Source organism: Larus michahellis, chromosome 1 (genome assembly GCF_964199755.1).
Source record: "Larus michahellis chromosome 1, bLarMic1.1, whole genome shotgun sequence".
In the NCBI taxonomy this organism is placed as follows: Eukaryota; Metazoa; Chordata; class Aves; order Charadriiformes; family Laridae; genus Larus; species Larus michahellis.
In genome coordinates, this window is record NC_133896.1 from 567,966 (window position 1) to 589,504 (window position 21,539).

At 54.0% G+C, this 21,539-nt stretch overlaps 1 protein-coding gene across 10 annotated transcripts in view; it reads left to right on the forward strand.

Moving 5' to 3' along the window:
* The window catches only part of SHANK3 (SH3 and multiple ankyrin repeat domains 3), a 378,942-nt gene that overhangs the window by 308,890 nt on the left and 48,513 nt on the right, over positions 1–21,539 (forward strand). For all 10 annotated transcript variants that reach the window (XR_012585285.1, XM_074573072.1, XM_074573077.1 and 7 more), the window contains exon 18: positions 19,020–19,155. Coding sequence is in view for 9 of the 10 variants with exons in the window: in XM_074573072.1 (XP_074429173.1) it covers positions 19,020–19,155 (136 nt within the window). In the remaining variant the exon portion in view is untranslated. The remainder of the gene's footprint in view (positions 1–19,019; positions 19,156–21,539) is intronic.

Consider the following 21,539-nt stretch of genomic DNA (forward strand, 5'->3'; position numbering starts at 1 on the left):
CTGCGGTGTATTTTGGGTGGGAATCTGGTCCCAGATTTATTACTGCAGAAGATTTTACGCCTTGTCTAGGTTGTAAGCGTGTAGGGGAGCTGTCAGGTGCCCGGCCCCGGTTGTCCTGACCCCTTGAGTGCCATGCTCACAGCCGAAATCCTGCCTGGAGGAGAAGAAAGCCTGCAAGAGAGGGAGGGACACGCAGGGCAGAGGGCTGCATCGCGCACTGCCTTCCTCTGCGCCTCTCTCCGTAGGGAGCCTGCATGGAGACGTCCCGCTGGACTGCCCGAGGCAGAGAACGGGCAGGACACGGGCAGCCCCTCGGCGTGCCAGGGGATCCAGCTGAGTTGCCTGCGTTTGTCTTGCGATCCTTCGGCATTTCCCCATGAGCTCGCTCTTGGTCTTCGTTTTTCATTTCCTTCATAGCCCCTTCACTTAACTTCATGAGCCCCGTCTCTCCTTTTTTGTCCCCTCCATGGCCATTCCCCCAGGCTCTGGTTGTGCCTTCAGGTGGCCACACTCACTGCTTCGGTCATTTACCTGGCAGACGCCCAGAGGCCTCCAAAATGTGCATCTGCCCAGGTTTCAAGAAACGCAGTGCAGGTGAACCTCCAGCAGAAACTGCTCAGCATCTTTGCTATCTGCTGATCCAGCAGCCAAAGGACCCTCTTTTGCAGATTCTTATGCTAAAATAAATACGTGAACATGAGTTGTTTTGTATCATCAGGCCTTCTAAAGAAAGATCGTCGGTTCATCACCAGTGAGAAGGCTGCCCTTTCTTCCTGGTGACTAACCCTCCCATCTGCGACGAGCGTGATTCAGAGCAGCCACGGGCAGACCAGCCTGTGTTGGGTGACATGGGCAGAAGATTCCCAGGGCTTCTGCCTGCTTGGGGCAGACGGATCAGAGGCATCAAGCTCTGCCCTTGATCTTCCACCGCTGAGATCACCACCCCTCACCCTCTCTCCCACGGCATTTCTATGTATAGAAATAGCTCGATAAGTAACCTCAGTGTTTGCTCAGCATCTCTTTTAGCCGCAGTTCCATCATGTGCGCTCCAAGTGGGGTGGTTGGAGGACGGGTCTAACGTGAAGCCAAGCGGCTGCTTTTCTGCGGATGGTTTGGCGGACACCAGCTTGTCAGTGTTGTCGCTCGCATTTCAACACCCAGGCGCCGGCTGTCCATGGGGCACTTTAATTTCCTAAATACTGCTGTGGCCCTACAATCCCCAGGGCTGCTGCAACAACACAGGCACAGATGATCTCAGTACGCGGCCTTTGGTCGAGATCTATGGTGGGACTCTTCTCACCTCACTTCAGGCTTCGTCTGCCTGGGTGTCTGCACCTACCTGCCTCCTCTAGTCCACCGGTTCTGCCTGTGGAGGCCAGATGAACGTGGAGATGGCATTCGGGGAGTAGCGAATTCATCTCACCTAGCCTGGGGTCTGCCTTAGCATGTGACGAATCTGGTGGATTGACTGACCAGCTCTCCCCTGACCAGATAGGGATCCCAGGGCGGCTTCTTCCAGGGTAGGTGCCCATCTTGTGGACAGCACGTTCTGCCAGGGGAGTCCCAGCACAGCGGGCTCTGGCAAAAGGCAGATTATTCTGTAGCACTACGGGTCAGAAATACCAGACGTGGAGCAGCTCCTTGGAGCATTTAGTTTTTCTTCACTGTGCTGTCGGGGGTTTCTCTTGGAGGAACTGCTGGAGTCCAAGTGCTATCAACACTATGGGTAGAGCTGCACTGGTACTTCTCAGGTTCATGGGTGGCAAAGCCTTGGCAACAAACCAGCGATGCCTCTCCAACGTGAAGTCAGAGGATTTTGTGGCGTCCGTATGCTCTGAGGTGCTGAGCTCTCTGGAGGCTCCGAAGTAGCACTGAGATCGCTGTGAGTCTGTCCTGTTTGCTGTCCTCCGCCGGCAGCTGTAGGAGAAGGAAACCCTTCCTGGACACAGTGCTTTCATGTGGAGATTCAGTCTTCGGCCGTGACTCTGAGCATGTTATTTCCGTGGCCTCCAGAAGAGATCTGGTTTGTTTCCCCCGTCCCCAGGGTGCTCACTTGCTCATTGCAGTCCATCTGTCTCACAGAAGTCATCTCCAGTTTGTGGTGGACCAAGATCTTTAATAGCACAAGGTTTCTCTCTCAGCTCTAAGACTCTCCTCAAGCCCATCACTGCGGAGGGCACCGTGTCTAGGTGTGTTGAGCCATGTGGCAGCAGGTGAGCGTGTTACACCATACCCCAGGCCCTCTGCTGCACATGGGGCCTGGCTTTGTTCTGTGCATGGTCCTGAAAGCCGTACTGTGACTGTGTTGCTAGAGATGCCTCCATCAGCTGTGCCTCAACGGTGGCAGGATGTCACCAGCCTCTGCTGAGTACATGAGCTTTTCTTTGCTTCCCCTATTGCTGCAACTACCTCACTTGCTGCTGAGTGCACCTCTGCAGCATCTCCGCTCTCCCAGATGGTTTTTCTTAACTCTCTTTGGAAACTGCAACTTTTCACTCGGTGGCCTGGATGTCAGGTGGCTCTGAAGACTGTTCATTTCCTGTGAGAAATCACAGAATCACGGAATCTTCAGAGTTGGAAGGGACCTCTAGAGATCACCTAGTCCAACTCCCCTGCTAGAGCAGGATTGCCCAGAGCACATCCCTCAGGGCTGCATCCAGGCGAGTCTTGAAAACCTCCAGAGAAGGGGACTCCACAACCTCCCTGGGCAGCCTGTTCCAGTGCTCTGTCACCCTCACTGTAAAGACGTTTTTCCGTGTATTTGAACGGAACTTCCTATGTTCCAGCTTGTGCCCATTGCCCCTTGTCCTGTCGCTGGGAACCATTGAAAAGAGTCTGGCACCATCCTCCTTCAGCCCACCCTTTAGATACTCGTATGCCATAATAAGGTCTCCCCTCAGCCTTCTCTTCTCCAGGCTAAAGAGTCCCAGCTCTCTCAGCCTTTCCTCATCAGGGAGATGCTCCAGTCCCTCAATCATCTTAGTTGCCCTACGCTGGACCCGCTCCAGTAGTTCCCTGTCCCTCTGGAACTGGGGAGCCCAAAACTGGACGCAGTACTCCAGTCGTGGCCTCACCAGTGCAGAGTAGAGGGGGAGAATGACCTCCTTCAACCTACTGGCCACAGTCTTCCCTATGCAGCCCAGGATTCCATTGGCCTTTTTGGCAACAAGGGCACATTGTTGGCTCATGGATAATTTACTGTCTACCAGGACCCCCAGATCCTTCTCCTCAGAACTACTTCCCAGCAGATCCACCCCTAACCTGTACTGGTGCTTAGCATTCTTCCTCCCCAGGTGCAGGACCCTACACTTGCTTTTGTTGAACCTCATGAGGTTCCTCTCTGCCCAGCTCTCCAGCCTGTCCAGGTCACGCTGGATGGCAGCACGGCCCTCCGGAGTGTCAGCCACCCCCCCCAGTTTGGTATCATCAGCAAACTTGCTGAGGATACACTCCTGGCTGAGGAAATACTCCTTTTAGTAACAGAAAGACAATTAGCAGATGCGTTTTTGTGGCTTGATGGACCATATTTTCAGCCTGAGATATGGTCAAATCCTTATCCAATGTAGAAACTTGTGTCCCAGTTACACATGGGTGTTTTTTACGTCCTAAAATGGAGGGATTTTCTCTTAGTTCCCTGAGCATGTGTCTCAGTAGTGTTTCCAAATATCTTTTAATGGGAAAGTGGAGAGAATATTGTCCTATCGCTCCTTGTCAGGGCTCTCTGGGGATCTTTGAGGGTTTTTCCATCAATTCATTACTCTTTTTTATAGTGAAACCGTAAGTTTAGGCTGATCTTCCTCCTGAGACAGTGTTTGAAGACACAGCTCTATGTTCTTTCCTCTGCATAGAAGTGCTGGTTGGAAGGGTTCTCTGAGATCCTGCTCGGAGAAGGACTGCATTAGGTCGGCTGTGCCTCTGTCCTGCCAACCCTCAGGAACCTTCTGCAGGAGGCCGTCTGCAGGGTGGTGGTGCTGCTGTCCTTCTGGTGGCCTCTTCTGGGGCTGTACTGCACTCTTGCGAAAGTTTTTTTTGCTAAAGTCTGAGTCCAACCTGAACCTCCCAAACCACAATTTTTGGCTGTTGGCCATGTTCGTTACATGATCTGCTACTTCCAGGAGGAGTTGCGCTCCATCATCTTTGTCAGTGCCCTGTAGGCAGTTGTAGGCTGCTTGCTTGCTTTTGTCATGCCATCTGGGTCTGGACCCTCTTCAGTTTCTCCCCATCTCTCTTGAACTCCACGACCAAAACCCGAACACAATATTCCAGGTGCGGCCTCACCAGTGCTGAGTAAAAAGGGTGATACCGTCCCTCAGTCTGCTGGCCAGGCTGCTTGTTACGTAGCCCAGCATGCGGCTTGCCTTATTCTCTGTTACTGTTCTCTTATTCGCGTTACGGGCTCAGACGCAGGCTGGCAGTCATCGTAAACGCCTTTTCAGCCTCTTCAACCGAGCTGCTGCTGGGGCGGTCTCTCCTGAGCCTGGACCAGTGCATTGGGTTGGTCCACTGCAGATGCACACCCTCCTTCTTCCCGTGGTTGAATTTCATGAAGTTCCTGTTAGCCTGGTCCTCAAATTTCTCAAGGCCCCTCTGATTTGAAGGTCTGCATTTCACCACGTCAGACGCTCCCCTCCTTTAATATTGTCTGCACTTTTACCGAGGGTGTTCTCTGCATCACCTGTGGTGTTGACGAGGATGTTGAACAAGATGGGCCCCAGGACTGGCCTCTGGAGCACTCTGCTCATTGCCGGCTGCCTCGTCATTAGTCACTACATTTTCACGCAGTGCTCCAGTCAGTTTTCGGCTCGCCTAGCTGTCCGTGCATCTGGTCCGTGGTTCCTCAGCTTCCAAACAAGAATGCTGTGGGTGTCGGTGTCAGAAACCTTGCTGTATGTCACGTCCACCGTTCCCCCCTTGCCCACAGAACTAGTTGTTTTGTCACGGAAAACAGCCATATTGCTCAAGCACAGTTTGCTGTTGGGAGATCCATATTGACTGGTCTTGTTTGCCTTCTTGTCCTTCAAATTGTTTGTTCATGAAGAAGACATGCTCCATGTCCTTAACGAGGCTGAGGAAGGGCTGACTCCCCTTCTCTTCTCAAAGGTGTCACATTAGGGACCACTTGTCAGGGACCTTCCAAATCACCATGATTTTGCCTAGGGAATAGACAGTGGCCTTGTGATTGCTTCAGCAGCTTCCTCGGCCACCTCTGCTGAATCCCACTGCGTCTGTGGACCTGGATCGCAGAATCATGGAATAGTTTGGGTTGAAGGGACCTTTAAAGGCCACCTAGTCCAACCCCCTGCCATGGGCAGGGACATCTTCCACTAGATCAGGTTGCTCAAAGCCCCATCCAACCTGGCCTGGAATGTTTCCAGGGATGGGGCACCCACCACCTCTTTGGGCAACCCGTGCCAGTGTTTCACCACCCTCAGCGCAAAAAGTTTCTTCCTTATATCTAGCCTGAATCTTCCCTCTTTCAGTTGAAAGCCATTTCCCCTTGTCCTGTCGCTACAGGCCCTGTCTTTCTTATAAGCCCCCCTTAAGTACTGCAAGGTGACAGTAAGGTCTCCCTGGAGCCTTCAGCCAGGCTGAGCAACGCAGCTCTCAGCCCTTCCTCACAGCAGAGGAGCTCCAGTCCTCGGATCATTTCTGTGCTCTCCTTTAGACCCGCTCCAATGGACGCAGCGGCTCTTCTAAGAATTCCCTAACCTGTTGCTTCCCCATTACTGTCTGCCCGTCTTTTGTTGTCCACTACACTCCGAGGGCTGGGAGCACACTTTGTCCATGAACACTGAGACATAAAACACAACTAAGCACGTTGGTCATATCTGTGTTATCCATGACTGATTTTTCATCAGCAGACTCGCATTTTCCTTGAACTTCCTTTTGGTGCCAGTGTACCACTAGAAGATGTCCTTGTTCTGCTTCGCGTCTTTTGGTAGTCTTTGCTCCAGCTGGGCTCTGGCCTTCCTGAAACTGTCCCTAGTCCTTGCGCATTGCGTTTGTTGTTTTGGTGCCGTCACGTTGCTCCTTCTTCTGTGTGCTCTTTGCATTTTAGTTCACTGAGCAGCTTGATACTCAGCGAGCTAGCCTTCTGCAAAAATACCCAGTCTTCCTAAACAACAGGGTGGGCGGGTTGTTCCCGAGATCTTAAGAATTTTTATTTGAAAACCAGCACTCCCTTCCCTTTGGGCTGCTTCTCAAGAAGCTGAAGTCTGTCCCGAGCCTCGGGATTCTCTCTCTGCCACTCGCCTTTCGAGCCTCCCTCCCTGGCTCACTGCAGCCACCTCGCAGTTGCTGCAGTCTCGGCTGCCCTGTGACCGCCTTCACCACCCGCATTTCCCCGTTGGTGAGCAGCAAGTCAAGCAGAAGGTCTCCTCCAGCAGCCAGGGTTTGTGTTAGGAAGTTGTCAGCAGTGGCCTGGGAGCCTCCTGGATTCCCTGGCCAGTGATCCCTTGCCTTCCCAGCAGATGTCTGGACAGTCAAAATCTTGGAGAAGATGAAGGCTTGCAAGACTTCCACTGGTTGTTTATGGACGACCTCACCTTCCACCTCCTCTCAGGCGGTGGTAGCAGACCCAGTGTCCCTCCTGCTCTTAGCCTAGATCTGCTCCAGAGACGCTCAGATGGCACGTCTGTGCTCCCACACTGCAGGTACGTGCAGCCAGGGGCTCCATCACATGGAGACACCTCCCTTTCCTGCCTGTCCGCTCTGAACAGCCTGTAGGCAGCTGCGGCCACATCCTGATCCACGCATGCTGTGCCACGTCTCTGAGTCTGACCACATCATAGCCCTGCGGCCACAGCAGGACGGGTAGTTCTTTGTGTTTGCAGTCCACGCTCTGTGAACCTGAGGAAGGCCTCCGAATGTCCAGTCCTCTGGACAAGAAAATGCATGTCCCGCTGTGGACCTTTACTGGCATACCTCCTCCACACCTTCCTCTCTCATCTCTGGGCTTAGGCCCCCATTCTCTCATGACCCTAGTTTAAAACCCTTCTCTCCACATCAGCAAGTGTTGTCGCAAAGGTGTTCTTCCCGCTTGTACTTTCACAGGGTCTTTCTCTTCCTGGTAGTCTTCCGTCATCCTCCAGTGAGGCACCAGGATGAAGGAACCTGAATCTTAGCTGGCAGCATCAGCTGCCCGGCCAGGCATCAGTCTGGCAGGTGTGTGTGCTCCACAGTGGGTCTTTACTTCAGCCGGAAGAGTTTTTGGGGACAGAGTCTGTTGAGAACACAGCTGGAACACACTCTTGCTGTGTCTCCATCACCTTTGACCCCAAAGCCTTGCAGTCACCTTTGAGCTGCTCAGGGTTTTTCCTGGGTGTTTCACTGTTACCCACCTTGAGCAGCAAAGGGTAGTAATCAGAAGGGCAGAGGAGTCCCAAAATCTTTCCACAATTCCACCAATCCAGGCCCGGGGGCGGGCAGCAAACCTTCCAGAACAGGTCTGGCTGGCACATGGTGTCTTTGTTCCATGGATGGTGACAGCCTTCTTTGTGACAATAACATGGCTAGGGTAGATAGCAAAAGACCTAAACGTGGTTCCTCTCTCGTTTCCAGCACAAAGTCACCTGGCACTGAAAGTTTTTAGCCAAGGTGGCCTTTGAAGTGTCTCTCTCTTCTTTCCTGAGCGGCGTTCTTCCAAGGCAGCGCTCGCTCTCCATTTTAAATGCATTTAGTTCCTCTTTATCCGTTTGACAAAATCTGTTAGGAAGACCCCCGCATCCCGGGCGCCCTGCAGCAGAGGTGTCTGAGCAGGCAGTGTCCCAGCAGCACGGGGCAAGGCTTTGGTAGCTGAGGGGGAGCTGCCAGCGCCTCTCCAGCAGAGCTCAGGTGCCCTCCAGGTTGCCTTTGGGAAGTGTCTCCGTTGAGTTCAGCGCACACCACACAACGTCATTGCCAGTGCTGCAGCCTTGAGGTGAGACACCGGCTTGGGGAGAGCAGTGCTGTCACCTCCCCGGCTAGCGGCTCGCTCCGCTGTTGTCACCTCTTCGCTGCGTGGCACGAGCTGTGGAGTGAGGATGCACAGCGGTAAGTGAACCGAAGGAGAAAGGACGTTCCCAGGAATTTGGCATCCAGTGCACAGTCACAGCATCTTCTGGGCTCTTTGGCTCGCAATGAAAGGTTGGGCAGAACGGTGGGAGTAGGGTGGGCTTTTCCCTTTTGTGCCACGTTCAGGCAGCCTGGGTCACCGAGCCCTGCAGACGCCGCTGAGGCAGAGAGCGCCTGTGCTTCAGAGCTGGGACGGACGCTCAGGCGGCGTTCGTGGGCAGTGTCCCCTGAAGATGCTGCCCGTGCTGGTAGGTGATCTTTAGGAGGCAGGGGAGGTGGATGTGACCGTACAGCGTCGCGTCGCTGGATGGAATGCAGTAGCACAGAGATGTGGTCTTTCTTGAGGGAAGGTTTCAAACTGCAGAGATTTGGGCGATCGTGCAGAGCTCAGCGACGGGCGTTACCGAGATGCCTTTGGACGAAGTGGGGTTCGACTCTGGCCGCTGCTGCGGTGATGCCTCTCCATGCCCGGCACCAGAATGAAATGCAGGCAGACAATTACGCCGTTAGGCAATTGGTGCTCACCCGGCTCGCTGCAGCCACTGGGACGCACCAGGCTGTGAAAGTGCCACAGTTTAGGACTAGACCTGTCGGGGTGTGGGGTTTTGAAAATCCTGCCTCACCGGGCCAGGATTCAAGAGCACGGTCCGTAGTGTCTTGTCTCTTCCTCTCAGCCTGGCGGGTTTTAGAGCCTTGATTTTTTTCCTGGAGTGGTGTGGGCAAGAGCCTGTGTACGTCCGCTTGGCGCATACTGTGAGCGCGTGTGCGCGTACACACGGGACTTCTGACATGAGATACAAATCTGGATGTACATTTCTGGATATTTTCGTTATTTAGGTCTGTGTTACATAGTTGTACAAAAGCATCGTTAGAAGAAGAGAAAATTGCAATTGAGAATCGACCTGCCGGAACAGTGGGGTGTGCAAGGCAGCGCGACGGCTTCTGGGGGTGTCTGCGTTGGGGCTGAAGCGCCCCCCCCAGTCCCCTTTCCTTCTGGTGAGGAGAAAACCTGCGGCGGCAGAGCTGAGTTCAGCAGGGGAGCGCTTCCTGAGCGTCTCTTCTGCCTCTAGTGAAATAGCGGTGCTGTGAGATAATGTAATCTGGTATTAGTTTCATTTGACAGATTAAAAAAAGGAATTGCTGGCTCCGTGGACGCGTGCGGTGCGGCAGCAGGGCTGGTGGCCGGGCTCGGGCTGTCCCGGTGGTGGGCAGAGCGTGTCAGCAGCGCCCGAGGGTCTCCTGCGGGGGAAGAGTGCCGTCCTTCTCAACCTCGGAGTTCTTGATATTCGGGAACGTAAATTTTACATAATTAACAAAATCTAAGGGTTGTTTGAGGACACGCTGCTAAATGCAGTCGGGGGGGAGAATCAGAGGGGTAAAATCTGCTGGGCAAGACATCACCCACTTCAGTGAGATAATGAAGGAGTGGTTAAATATTACTTACAGACACACGTATCCCCTCCTTACTGGAAAGGTTAGCAAGTAAAGGAGAAGGAAATGCGGTTAATTTGAGCTAAAGCGTGTAGGAGGTTGATAAGGGGAGCCAAAGGAAATAGGAAAGGCCAATATGTAAAGATATTAAGAAATTTTAAGAGCATTAGAAGAAATTTTAAAAGTCTGGAAGAGATCCATTTCTCTATGTAAATGATAAAATTGTATATTCTGGTGCAAAAAAAAAAAAAAAGGCAGAAATGTTCTGCTCTGAGTTGGGAACAAATCAGGAGGATGTATCTATCCATATGATGTGCTCGGAACAGAAAGTTTCCCAGCTGTAACCAAGGAGAAAGTGAGATAGTATTTGCTAAAAATAAACATACTCAAATTAACAGGCTTGAATAACATATACCCAAGCCTCTAAAAGAGCCTAGCTGAGGAGTTGCCTGAACCACTAACGTTAATACCTCAAAATCTTGCTAATCTATGAAATTTGGAAGAGTTGGTAGAGGGCTGTTGCTATTCTAATATTCTGAGGGTATAAAATAGGTGTTCAGGAAACTGTGGCTGGCTTGGCTCAGCATCAGCGCTGGGTGACGGAATGGAGCAATTCATCTGGAGGACAATCAACAAAGAATTAGAGAGTGAACACACAGCTAATACCATACCGTGGGGTTCCACGGAAGGTGGAAACAAACCCGCTGTCTTGTCCCGACAGCACCGTGGCACTGGTTGGAGTGAGGACTGCCTTTACGTGGTATGTTTTGACTTCCTTAATAGCCGCGTGACTTGGGGATAAATAACCTTGCAATAAAGGGAATTAGGAGAACGAAGGTGGCTTAGGAGCACCGTGAACTTTCAGAAAGCAGCTGCTAAGGAGAAGGTACCGGTGTGGGGGGCCATCACCAGCAAGGTTTCTTTACAGTTTTTCATCCCCGCAGCTCAGCACTTCTCTCGGTGTTTCAAAATAGTGACAAAAATGCGTGTTTGTAGGGACTGCGGGTATCACAAACGGTGGGGGAACAGCAAGGCTGCTGCTGGGGAATGGTCTGGCTTTCCTGCCGAAGCAGCCATGTTCCGGCAGCCCGGGCAGGGAGACGCGGCTGCGAGCAAGGAATGTCGGTTACAGGATATGAAATTACCCTGGAAAGATGTAACTCAGCAAAGGACATGGGTTTCTCCAAGCTAATTGTGTTAACGGTAGTTGAATGCGTAGGACGTGGCAGAGATACTTTGTGTGTGTAAAGGACAGACTTCCAGAGTTTCATGAACTTGCCTCTTCTGGCTGCGGCTCTGGAGGATCACTGGAGCATCGCTCTGTGCGAGTCAGACATTCACGCCGGGATGAGTCTGACGTTACTGAGCGGAATTCTGAAAGACCCTTGGGATGATTCACGAGCGGAAGAAGGTTTGAGGCTTAAGGAGTCCGTCCTGCGCAGCTGAGAGGGCGATCGCTCTGGGGGGTGGCTGTGTAACTCCATCGCCCAGCTCGGAGGGAGGCAGCTCGCTGCAGATCTCAGTGCACGTACAGAAGATCCGCTGCGTAACCACAGTCACGGCCTTTAGTGAAATCCCATTTCCAAGCATTTTTGCACCAGTATGTCCTATGCCCAGAGAATGAGATTGCCTGGGAGAGGTGGGAAAGACAGTTTAGCGCTCAAGTTCTCAGAAGGAGCATCTTAGGATCTGGATAATCTTGCAGCCTTTTCTCCAGTTCGAGTGCTTTGAGATGCTGAAAGGGTGAAGTTGGCAATCAGAAATCTAGAGAGCTCTGCTCTCCAGAGTGACGTGTGGGTTTGTTCCTGCTGGTGAAGGTTTACCCCCCAAACCCCCTCAGTTTTGTCCAGTGGTCTGTGCATATCCTGGTTGATGGCCCCATTCTTCTCCTGGTGGATGGCCATAACCGAGCTCTGGAGCAGAACAGACTTAATTCAGGCTTCAGAGTCTACATTCGTCTAAGTAACTACTTATTCCTGGGAACGTGCGCGATTTGGGTGATTCACTGTCAGGTCAGGCTTCTTCTGTACAGACAGGCACCACGTAACAAAGGTACGGACAGATACCCCATAATGTGCGGTTCTTTCAGTCTTTCCTCAGAACTCAGCCCTTCTAATTCTCTAACAGTACTGTGCGTTTCTCAAAGCTGCTTCTCACTGCTTAACATCAGTTGAGTAATGAAGTGTCCGGAACGGACCACAGCACGCTTGCTGAAGCTTCAGGGATAGTACCTTTATCCTCCTTCCACAATCAAACCCTGCCCTGTCCTAGCTTCGGATACCGCTCGCCATTAAAGGATTCCGTCCTTGCAAGGGGACAGAGCTTTCTCTTCTTTTTTCCCCCCAGTCTGACTTCAGCTGGGAACATTTTGTTTGTCCCGGCACTGCTGGCACCATGCTGGGGCCTGTAAGGTCGTACCATTGATCTCCACATCGGTGGCATCTCCTTGATGAGGAAGTTTTTACTGAACGCAGGTCACAGTCCAGTACTCTCTGACCAGCTGCTTTTAGATATTCCACATGTGGCGTGTTCGGTGTTTCTGCCGGATTCACTTACTTGAAGTTATTTGACATTACATGGACTAGATGACCTTTAAAGGTCCCTTCCAACCCAACACATTCTATGATTCTACATGGGATTTTGATTTAGCAGAGTGGTACAGCAATATGCCTAAATTAAATGCAAATAGAAATTACACTCAGCAGAGAATAGCAGATGCAATATGCAGCTGAATCACCATACAGATGTGAGTCTCGTTACCAGTCTCTCTAATCTGCTCGCCATCACGACACTGGCCGTCCCCCGTCACTTTGAAGGCATAAGTGGGTTGACACCAGCTCAAGCCTGTTGATGTCTTTGAGTTCTTTCTGTTTGTTGTTTGGTTTTTGTATCCTCTGTTGGGCTAATCCAGTTATAGAGTCCTCCTCCATTCTGCTCTTGCTAACTCAGGAAGACTTTTGGCTCTTCTCGTTAATTCAAGGATGACGTTACAGATCTGGTTGACCCACTCAACCATTACAGCCAGCTGATCCGCTCACCTGACACCACTGGATGACCCGCTCAACTGCTGTGGCCAGTTGATCTAATCCAAAGGCTGGTCCCCTTGGAGTTGAGATCGGTTCAGCTTTCGTTGCAACAGCTCTGGTCAGTCACTCCCTGTAGGCTCCCTTGCCCATCTTTTCAGAGCTTTCTTCTGCTGTAGGGGTTCATTGGGCAGTCACGAGCGGGAAGTACTAGTGCTATTACTCAAGGCACATAAGAGCTCATCTGCAGTAATATTCACCGCCCTGGAAATCTGCATTCAAGAAAGATGAATTCAGACTGGAACAGGATCATAGAAAAGCTACTGAAATGATTGGGAGAATGGGGACATTATCTCCTGTGACAGACTGCTAAAGCTTTGTGTCTTTGTCATCTTGCTGGGAGGGATCAGACTGGACGTATGAAATGTCCCAGTGGGCCAAATTGACGGTCCATTAGCCTTGTTCTCTGTCTTTGACAGTGGCATTGCAAGATGCTATTAATTAAGGAGACCACGTGTGCCTGGCAGTTTTGGGTGGTCCATTCCCCTTGTGCCGTCCAGCATCCAGTGTCCTACTGGGGACGTTAGCAGGAATGACCCTGCTCAGTCCCATCAGCACCTGTGCAAGGACCTGCTCTCCAGGAATTCATCTAATCTCTCTCTGAACCTGCTGGTACCGTCCTCCTCCATGGCCTCCCACGGCAGCCAGCTCCAGATGACCGTTGCCTGCTGCACAAAGAAGTCTTGCTTTTGTCTGGTTTTACCTGACCTGCCACTGGTCTCATTGAGAGCCCTCTCCTAATGCTGCAGGATTTGGTGAAGAGCAGCTCTGCCTGCACTGTCTCCACCGCCTTGGGCAGTTTTGTAAGCCTTGGCCATGCATCTCCCCGAGACTTCTCTTCTCCAAACTGGAGAGTCCCAGCCTTCTCAGTCTGTCCTCGTAGGGCAGCTGCTCCAACCCCTTGACCATTTTAGTTGCCCTTCTCTGGGCCTTCTCTGGTCCACCACTTCCTCCTTGAGATGCTGAACCAGACCTGCGCCCAGCACTGAAGGTGTGCCCGAGCAGCATCAGCCTAGCCCCAAATGACATTGCCCGCCTTGCTTCCCGTCTCTTCCCTGATATATTTTGTTGGCTTTTTTGGCTGCCGTTGTGCACAGAGCCCATGATTTTGAGAGCTGGCAGTACCAGCGCCAAGACCTAGCTGGAGCTCTACCCACCAGGTCCACGTTCAGCATCATGCAGCGTGTTCAGATGGCTCTTCCCTAGAAGCATTACTGTGCACGTATCTGCATGGTGGCCCATCTGCCACCTTTTGCCCTCTCACCTTGGGGGTCCTCATGGATGCGTCATGTGGCTACTCAGAAGATGGTTGCAGCGGTATTTAATGCCCAGACTTTGACAGTGTCTTCACTTTTCTATGTATATTCTTTTGTGGTTTTTAGATACTTTCTGCATGGTTTGACTCGACCTATTGTCTGGTTCCAGGCCAAAAGCACATCTCCAAGAGCAGTGTATCCTCATCAGGCGGTTGTGTCCAAGAAACTGGATCAAAACCAGCCACGTTTCCACCACTGCCTGTCTGATCCTTTCATTCCAACACCTCCCATTTGAGGGCCAGCGGTCATTTGGAGTGTTTAATTCAACAGGCAGGACTCCCAGCTGCCGGTCTTCTTGAAGATTCCTCTCTCCACTTCATAGGCTGGGACCAAAAACTGATTTTTGTGTGTGTGTCTCAGGCAATTCCCCCGTGTGGCGCTACCATCGTCAGACAGCCCCAGGCTGTCTGTGTGACAGGGATCCTCCGTGCATGGCTCTGCTCAGAGAGATGAAACAGTTTGCTTTGTTCATTTCGCTGCCTCCTCTTTTTATGTCTAAGTGCTTTTCTTCCTCCTGTGGGAGATGGTATTGTGCTCCCGGGAGCACGGTGCTGACATTCCCTTACTGCTGAAGGTGGGGGGTGGCTTGGCTGAGATCATAGAACAGTTTGGGTTGAAGGGACCTTAAAGATCATCTTGTTCCAACCCCCTGTCCTGGGCAGGGACACCTCCCACCAGCCCATGTTGCTCCAAGCCCCGTCCAACCTGGCCTTGAACCCCTCCAGGGATGGGGCAGCCACAGCTTCTCTGGGCAACCTGGCCCAGGGGCTCACCCCCCTCACAGCAAAGGATTTCTTCCCAAGATCTCATCCCAATCTCCCCTCTTCCAGTGGAAAACCCTTCCCCCTCGTCCCGTGGCTCCCCTCCCTGAGCCAGAGTCCCTCCCCAGCTTTCCTGGAGCCCCTTTAGGGACTGGAAGGGGCTGGAAGGTCTCCCCGGCGCCTTCTCTTCTCCAGGCTGAACCCCCCCAGCTCTCTCAGCCTGTCCCCCCAGCAGAGGGGCTCCAGCCCTCCCAGCATCTTCGATCCTCTCCCAGTTCAGCGGATCAGCAGCGTTGTTGAACCATGGCCCCTGTTCCCTCTCAGGCACCTTGCACCCGGGGTCTCTGGCTGTTGTGGCTTCTCCTGGCAGCCCGTCGGTGGGCTGCAGGTGGTGGTGCGGGGTCTCCCTTTCTGCAGCGGAACAGCGTCCTGAGGCACTGGTTTGCTCACTGGTGATGAGAGCTCACCTCCCGGTAGGTTACGGTCCCAGCCGCGGTGCCAGGCACTGTCATCTCGGTACCGGGGCTTTGTCACGCCATATTGAGTCAGCCCAGTTGGAAGCTGAAGAAGAACTGAAAACCTTCACGCCGTCTCCTCGGTGAGCTAACCTGTGTATCAGGCGTGTTCCTCTCTTTGCAGTTTGAATTCTTCAAGAGCAACTGTTAGAGAAGCTTTGCTCGGATGAGTGTTCAGCCACGGCTGTTTGCAGTTGCAGAGTTCTGTAGTTCATCTTCTTGGGTATCACCAGGAACCGGGGCTGAGTCAGGATTCCCTGTTTTTCAGAAGCTGGTTTTTTTCCCAGACAGCCTTGCATTGTACGAGCAGCTGTCTGACCAGTCTCCCCTGTGGTCAGCTTTCCTGTGTAATGGTCCTTCTTGACCTCTGATGTTATTTTAGCCTCTTGACTGCTTTTTTTATCTGCTCTCTGCAAGACGCCGTTCCTGCTGGTCAGGTTGAGCTGCGGTTTCCTAGGGTTTGAGCACCTGCTTGTTTCTACTCCATCTTTCACAGAAAAGGCCTGGCAACGCGGGACCGATACTTTGAGGTTGCCACAGAAAGACCGTTAATGTGCTGTTCCCTCTGTTTTAAACAGCAGAGATGTTTTTTCCCATCAGCCAAATCACTCACGCTCCACTGACCACGCGTCCCTTTGCAACTGTCCAGCCCAGCCCAGCTCTGGCTCGGTTCTGGCCGCTTGGGTTCTGGCGTTGGGTTGGTCCTTCTGGCCAAGGGTGTCTCAGAGAGCCACAGGGTCAAGTTGGTGGTCCTGGCCAAGCGTGGCACTGAGACTCTCTGCACTTACTGGCCAGCGTCGCGTTCTTCTTGTCTTTCGTGGCTGGCCCTTAGCGTGCTCGGCGAAGCCAGTCATTGCTTTTTCGTGCTCCGGACAGTCAAGGGGTGCCCGGCGGTGGATGACGTTGCACAGTGCAGGCTAAGTTGGCGTCTTACGGCTTTCGCAGGAGTTGTCCATCTATGGGCACTTTCAGAACACGCTGGGCAAAAAGCTGTCTGACCACATTGGTACCTTTTCCTCATGCGCGATCTCACCAAGTTATAAACAACTGAAAATCAACATTTTCCATCTGTCACTTGACTGTCAGCAAAAACACCAACAGTCTGCCAGAACACCAGCGGGACACAGTGCTCCGATGGTGCTTGCGCCAGGGGGTGCCACAGCAGTCGGTGGTCTCTCCTGGAGACCACGAACCCTGCCTTGTGCCACCAGAGCTGCCCCAGGGTGGAGCAGAGGGAGAAGGTCCCACCTCCAGCCCGCAGGGCGAAAACCTCCCACTCCTGCTGCATTCGAGTGACCTAAAAAACCTGAACTGCTGCCCAGTTGGGTGGACAAGTTTGGATGATTAAAAATGAAACAGAAAGCACCGGCGTGTTCTGTCAGTATTTCTGTTCTTTATTTGGAAGGGAGCAGGGCGATGTGCATGTATCACATGCAGATGATGAAACGCGTTCCAAGCCATTAGTAACCGAGGCTGTAAGCGTCTTCCAGGTGGCAATTTTTCACTTTTTGCATTTTGCGACTGTATGATGCTGGGGCAGAGCCAGGCCGAGCGCTGGCGCTGGCGTTGGGAAGGGGCAAGGGGATGATGCGGTTAATTATAAACCTGTGAGTCTGATGTCAGTTGCTGGCAAAAATTAAACAATCAGGTGCTGTAGGCAGTTGATAAAGAGTTAAAGAGTAGAATGTAATTACTAGATGAAAGGCTCATAAACCAAATTTCATTTAATTTCATTCTTTGAGGTGTCAGATTTGTTTGATAAAGGTAACTGCTTAGATGTAATAGGTTTTATAGAATCACAGAATTGTTTTAGTTGGAAAAGACCTTTAAGCTCGTCGAGTCCAACCGTTAACCCAGCACTGCCCAGTCACCACTGACCCACGTCCCTCAGCACCGCGTCTGCCCGGCTCTGAAATCCCTCCAGGGACGGCGACTCCACCACTGCCCTGGGCAGCCTGGTCCAAGGCCTGACAACCCTTTCCATGAAGACATTTTTCCCAATATCCATCCTAAACCTCCCCTGGCACAACTTGAGGCCGTTTCCTCTTGTCCCACCGCCTGTTCCTTGGGAGAAGAGCCCGACCCTGTCAGGAGAAAATACAGGATAACCGCGCTCCAGGGTTCAGTCCATTCCACCTGCTTGTCCAAAAAAAAGATTAAGAGGTGATTTAGCTGGAGTAGGCTGGTAATATCATCGAAATCAAATTTTCTGAGGAAAACATGTGTTTTCATGCAAATTGAATAATTACTGAATCAATTCTAATCAAAATTGAATAATTAAATATTTGAGATAGAATGATTATTCCAAAAGCTTTGCATCTTAGAAAACGCTGATGTTCCACTTCAGAGTTTTGTTCAGCCCCTTTTTTAATTTTTTATATTTTTACAGTTTTTCATAGAAAACAGCACTATGGCTCACGGATGGCCAATGTGATAACCTACACCATAACGCAAATGTTGTTTAACGATTTAAACAACAGTTCGGTCTACCCTAAAGCCGGGACATCTCCAGCTGGAGCTGAAACACACAAACCCCAAAGGTTCTTGAGCGCCGAAGTTTCCAGCGCCCGGGACAGGTCTGCGTTTGGGTGACCCCGGGGCTGCGGCAGGAAGAGCAGCACCAGAGCCTGGGCCTCAAAACCGATTTCTTGACAGTAATGTGGGAACGAGTTGGGTTGGTTTTTTTAAGCAGTGGGAATTACTGAACGTTGGGAGCAAACCTGTGGAGGAAGGGCTGAGTTCTCCCTCGCCAGCTGTCGGTGAGACCTGGAGCCGGTGGCATGCAGCAGCGGAGCTGTGATCCTTCTGGTCTTGAACCTAGGGTGACGAAATCAATGTTGCGTGGTCAACCAAAATCCTGTCGTTGCCTGTCTTTTGAGTGCTCCATTTCTGGAAACAAACATTAACAATTATTAACCTAAGTGCTCCTATCTTTATTGCCCATGGGTAGTCACTCCTCTCTTACTTGCTGTCAGTTGTTCCCTTACGCCTCGAGTAGCCGCGCTGCGGGAGCGCACAGCACGTTCCAACAGCCAGCACCGCGGGGTGCAAACGCGCCTGGTCCTTTTACAAAGCGGGCGGCAGCTGCCAAAGTTGAAACCAGCTTTTCCATCAGTGAAGCGTCCTCGCCCCCGTTTCACCTAAACCCCAGTTACCCAAAGTGAGGGTCCGTCTGTCAGTGGCCCTGGAGACCCTTGTGTTCGTTGCTACTTGGTGGACACCCAAGTACTGAGGCTGCGTTTTCCAGTTCGCTTCTTGGGTTTGTGTCTCAGAGATGGCCCAACCTGACATCCCGGTCCCATCTTGTTGTCCAAGAAACCAACAGGTCGTGCCAGCGCTGGAAACAACGGCAGGGATGAACTCCAGCATGTGTCCTGCGGACCCCTGGAAGGAGTTGACCAGTTGGGGCAGCAGGGAAGTGTCTCCGTCTGTACGGCATGGGCTGCTGCTGGCGGGGACAGGGCGGTGGAGCTGTTGGGGCTCTTCCAGACCTGCGGCGCAGCTCAAGGCTTGCAGATCCAGGAGCCACCCCCCTGGCTGCCGAACACTCCGGCAGAACTAGGAAATGCCCGATTTTCAGTGATCTGTCCTGACAGCCCAGTAGGAAGGGGGAGGTCCAGCCCTGGTGCCCTGGATTGCACTGGCCTGGTGCAGGTTCCTCAGCTTCTCCAGAGGGTTGTGGTCACTGGTAGGTGACATCCCCCAGGCACAGCTTAAGTACGAAAATAGGCTAGGTTGCAAAAACAGATGCAGACATGCAAAATCATCTGGTTTTGTGGCTTGACATCCGTCGGTCTTGCCCTCTGCCCGCTGCCTTTGTGACCGGCAGCCTTTACACCGCTCTCTTTGTTTGTGTCCTAGGTGAATGGTGTCAACGTGGTGAAGGTGGGGCACAAGCAGGTGGTGTCCTTGATCCGGCAAGGGGGGAACCACCTGGTGATGAAGGTTGTTTCCGTCAGCCGCAAGCCAGAATCAGAAGAAGTTGTTCGGAAGAAGGGTAGGTGTGGAGTCTCGCGGTTCTCTGAACAGGGCGGGAGGGGGGTTGTGTCGCATCACCTAAATGTCAGCTGGGTGGAGAAGACCGGGAAGGAGCCCAGCGTGGGTGGATGGCTGGGAGGCTGCCGAGCTGCAGCTGGGGAGGAAGAAGGGCACCGCAAGGGGAAGACCTGCCCATCTGGGCATGGAAACCTCGGCACTGTCAGCGCTGCCACACCGGGACGTGCCGGCGGCTGCGGCTGGGAGCGATGCAGCGGGGACGGGGACGATGGTCAGGTGGAGGGGCTGCGGCAGAGCACTGCCACCGACACTGGGGGAGCCGGGCACGGCCGGTAGGTGCCAGCCAGGCCTCCTGCGTGTCCCATCCGCGGCCGCGCTGCAGGACACTGGCAGCTCTGTTCTCCCACCGGAGCTGTGTGCGCCCGGCAAAGGTTGGAGCCAGGAACGGAGCTGCGTCTGGCACCAGCAGCCTGTGGCTGTGCGGGAGAGCAGAGACTGCCCCTGCCCTCAGGGGGGGTCATGGTGGGGAACTGCCTCTGCTTTGGGGTGCAGAGGGGTGTCGTAGCAAGGGGTCCCCGCGGTGTGAGGGGGTTGTGATGGAGAGCTGCCCCTGCGAAGCGTGGGGCTGTCGGGGAGCAGAGCTGCCCCTGTGGGGATGGGAGGGGGGTGTCGGGGTGGGAGACAGAGCCCACAGGAGTGTAGGGGGTGCCAGGGTGGAGGACGGCCCCCATGGCAGTGGGGAGCCAGGGTGGAGCCTGTCCTCTCTCGGGAACGCCAGGGCTGGGAGCTGCCCCACGGGCTGGGAGCTCCCGGGGGCATGGCCAGTCCTGGGGCTACCGGCCACGTCTGGGACTTGCCCTACCTCAGGGGAGCGCGGGTGGCCTTGGGGCACCCAGAAGGCTCTGGGCCTTCGCCCCATCATCCCCAGGCCCCGGTGGCACAGCTGAAACCCTTGGGCAGAGGTGGGCCCGGGGGGAGTTTGGTGGTGGGCTGATGTGCCATGGCCAGCGAGGGAGGGGACATCCAGCTGAGGAGGGCAGGGGCACATCTGGAGGGCAGCTGGCTGGGAGGCAGCCAGCTGTGTACAGAGCACACATCACGGCATACAGCTGTGGAGGGCAGGGGCACATCCGAGGGCAGCCAGCCAGGGAGGCTGGGGACACATCTGGCAGCAGGCGCTGTGGAGGGTCGGACCTCATCCACGGGCAGCCAGCGGTGGAAGGCAGGGGCACATCTGGGAGCAGCCTGTCGTGTCCGCCCCCGCTCCGAGCCGTGTGTGGGGAGGCAGGCTGTGGGGCAGGAGCATTTTCTGGAGGATCGCAGCTGGGGGGACGGGAGCAGGGGGACATGAGTGGGGGGACGGGAGCTCCCAGCGCAGCACGCGGGGCGTGGGGGAGGGAGGCAGCTCTGCGCGCTGACACTAAGAGCTGCAATTATATTGTCACGGCACAAAAGCACGAGTCGTGGGAAAGGCTGAGGCTCGGGAATCGGTGCTGGGACCGCCGCCGGTGCCGCTTGACGCTTCTCCTGGTGCTTCCAGCCCTGCAGCCAGTGAGCAGCTGCCTGTCGCTGCCCGTCGCTGCCTGAGCCCTGAGCCCACGGAGCTGGACGGCCACTCTTCCAGCACGGGGTGCGGGGACCGGAGCCGAGTCCCTCCCTGCGGGACCCCAGCTGCAGCGTGGCGGGAGGGGGCCAGACCCCCATCCCCCCCGGCTGGGGCTCCCCTCTTCCTGCGGGTGATGGAGGCCTGTGTGGGACTGGCGTTTTCTGGCTGAATCCGCCCCTGATGGGGTCTCTGATGCAGGCAGCACCAGCAAAGCCTGAAGCTCCGGTTGCCATGGCAATGCCTGAGCGTTGAATCCAGCATTGTCAGCGAGCGAGCGCGAGGAGGAGGAGGCACCCCAAGTGAAGAGGAAGAGCCTTCAACTCGTCCCCGCTCCCGTGGGCTCATGGCATGCGGCGCCTGCGGGGCAGCCCCGCGGGCCGGCCCGGCTAGGCATCCCCCGGGGACACCCCTGCGCCCCGGCACCGCACCGCACCGCCCCGGGCCGGCCATGCGCCTCCGCTGCCCGGCACGCAGCCGGCCGCCTCCAGCGCTCCGCTAGGGCCGCGGGAGCTCACCCGTCCTGGATTCGGCCGAGCGGCAGAGGAGGGTGGGTGGGCTGCGTTTCGCTGGGGGATGCGCCGCGCCGAGGCGGGAATGAGAGACTGAGATCAGGCCTGCTGGACTTGTTTCTCCCTCCTACCCTCCACCCATGGCGTGTGCGGAGGGGAAGCAGCCATCAAAGCTGTTTGCTGAGTCCCACAGGCAGGCAGCCAGCTGCCTGAGACAGATTTAATTCGCGAGAGGCTTTCATAGCCGTAGCATCTCCGGTAGCTGCAGGG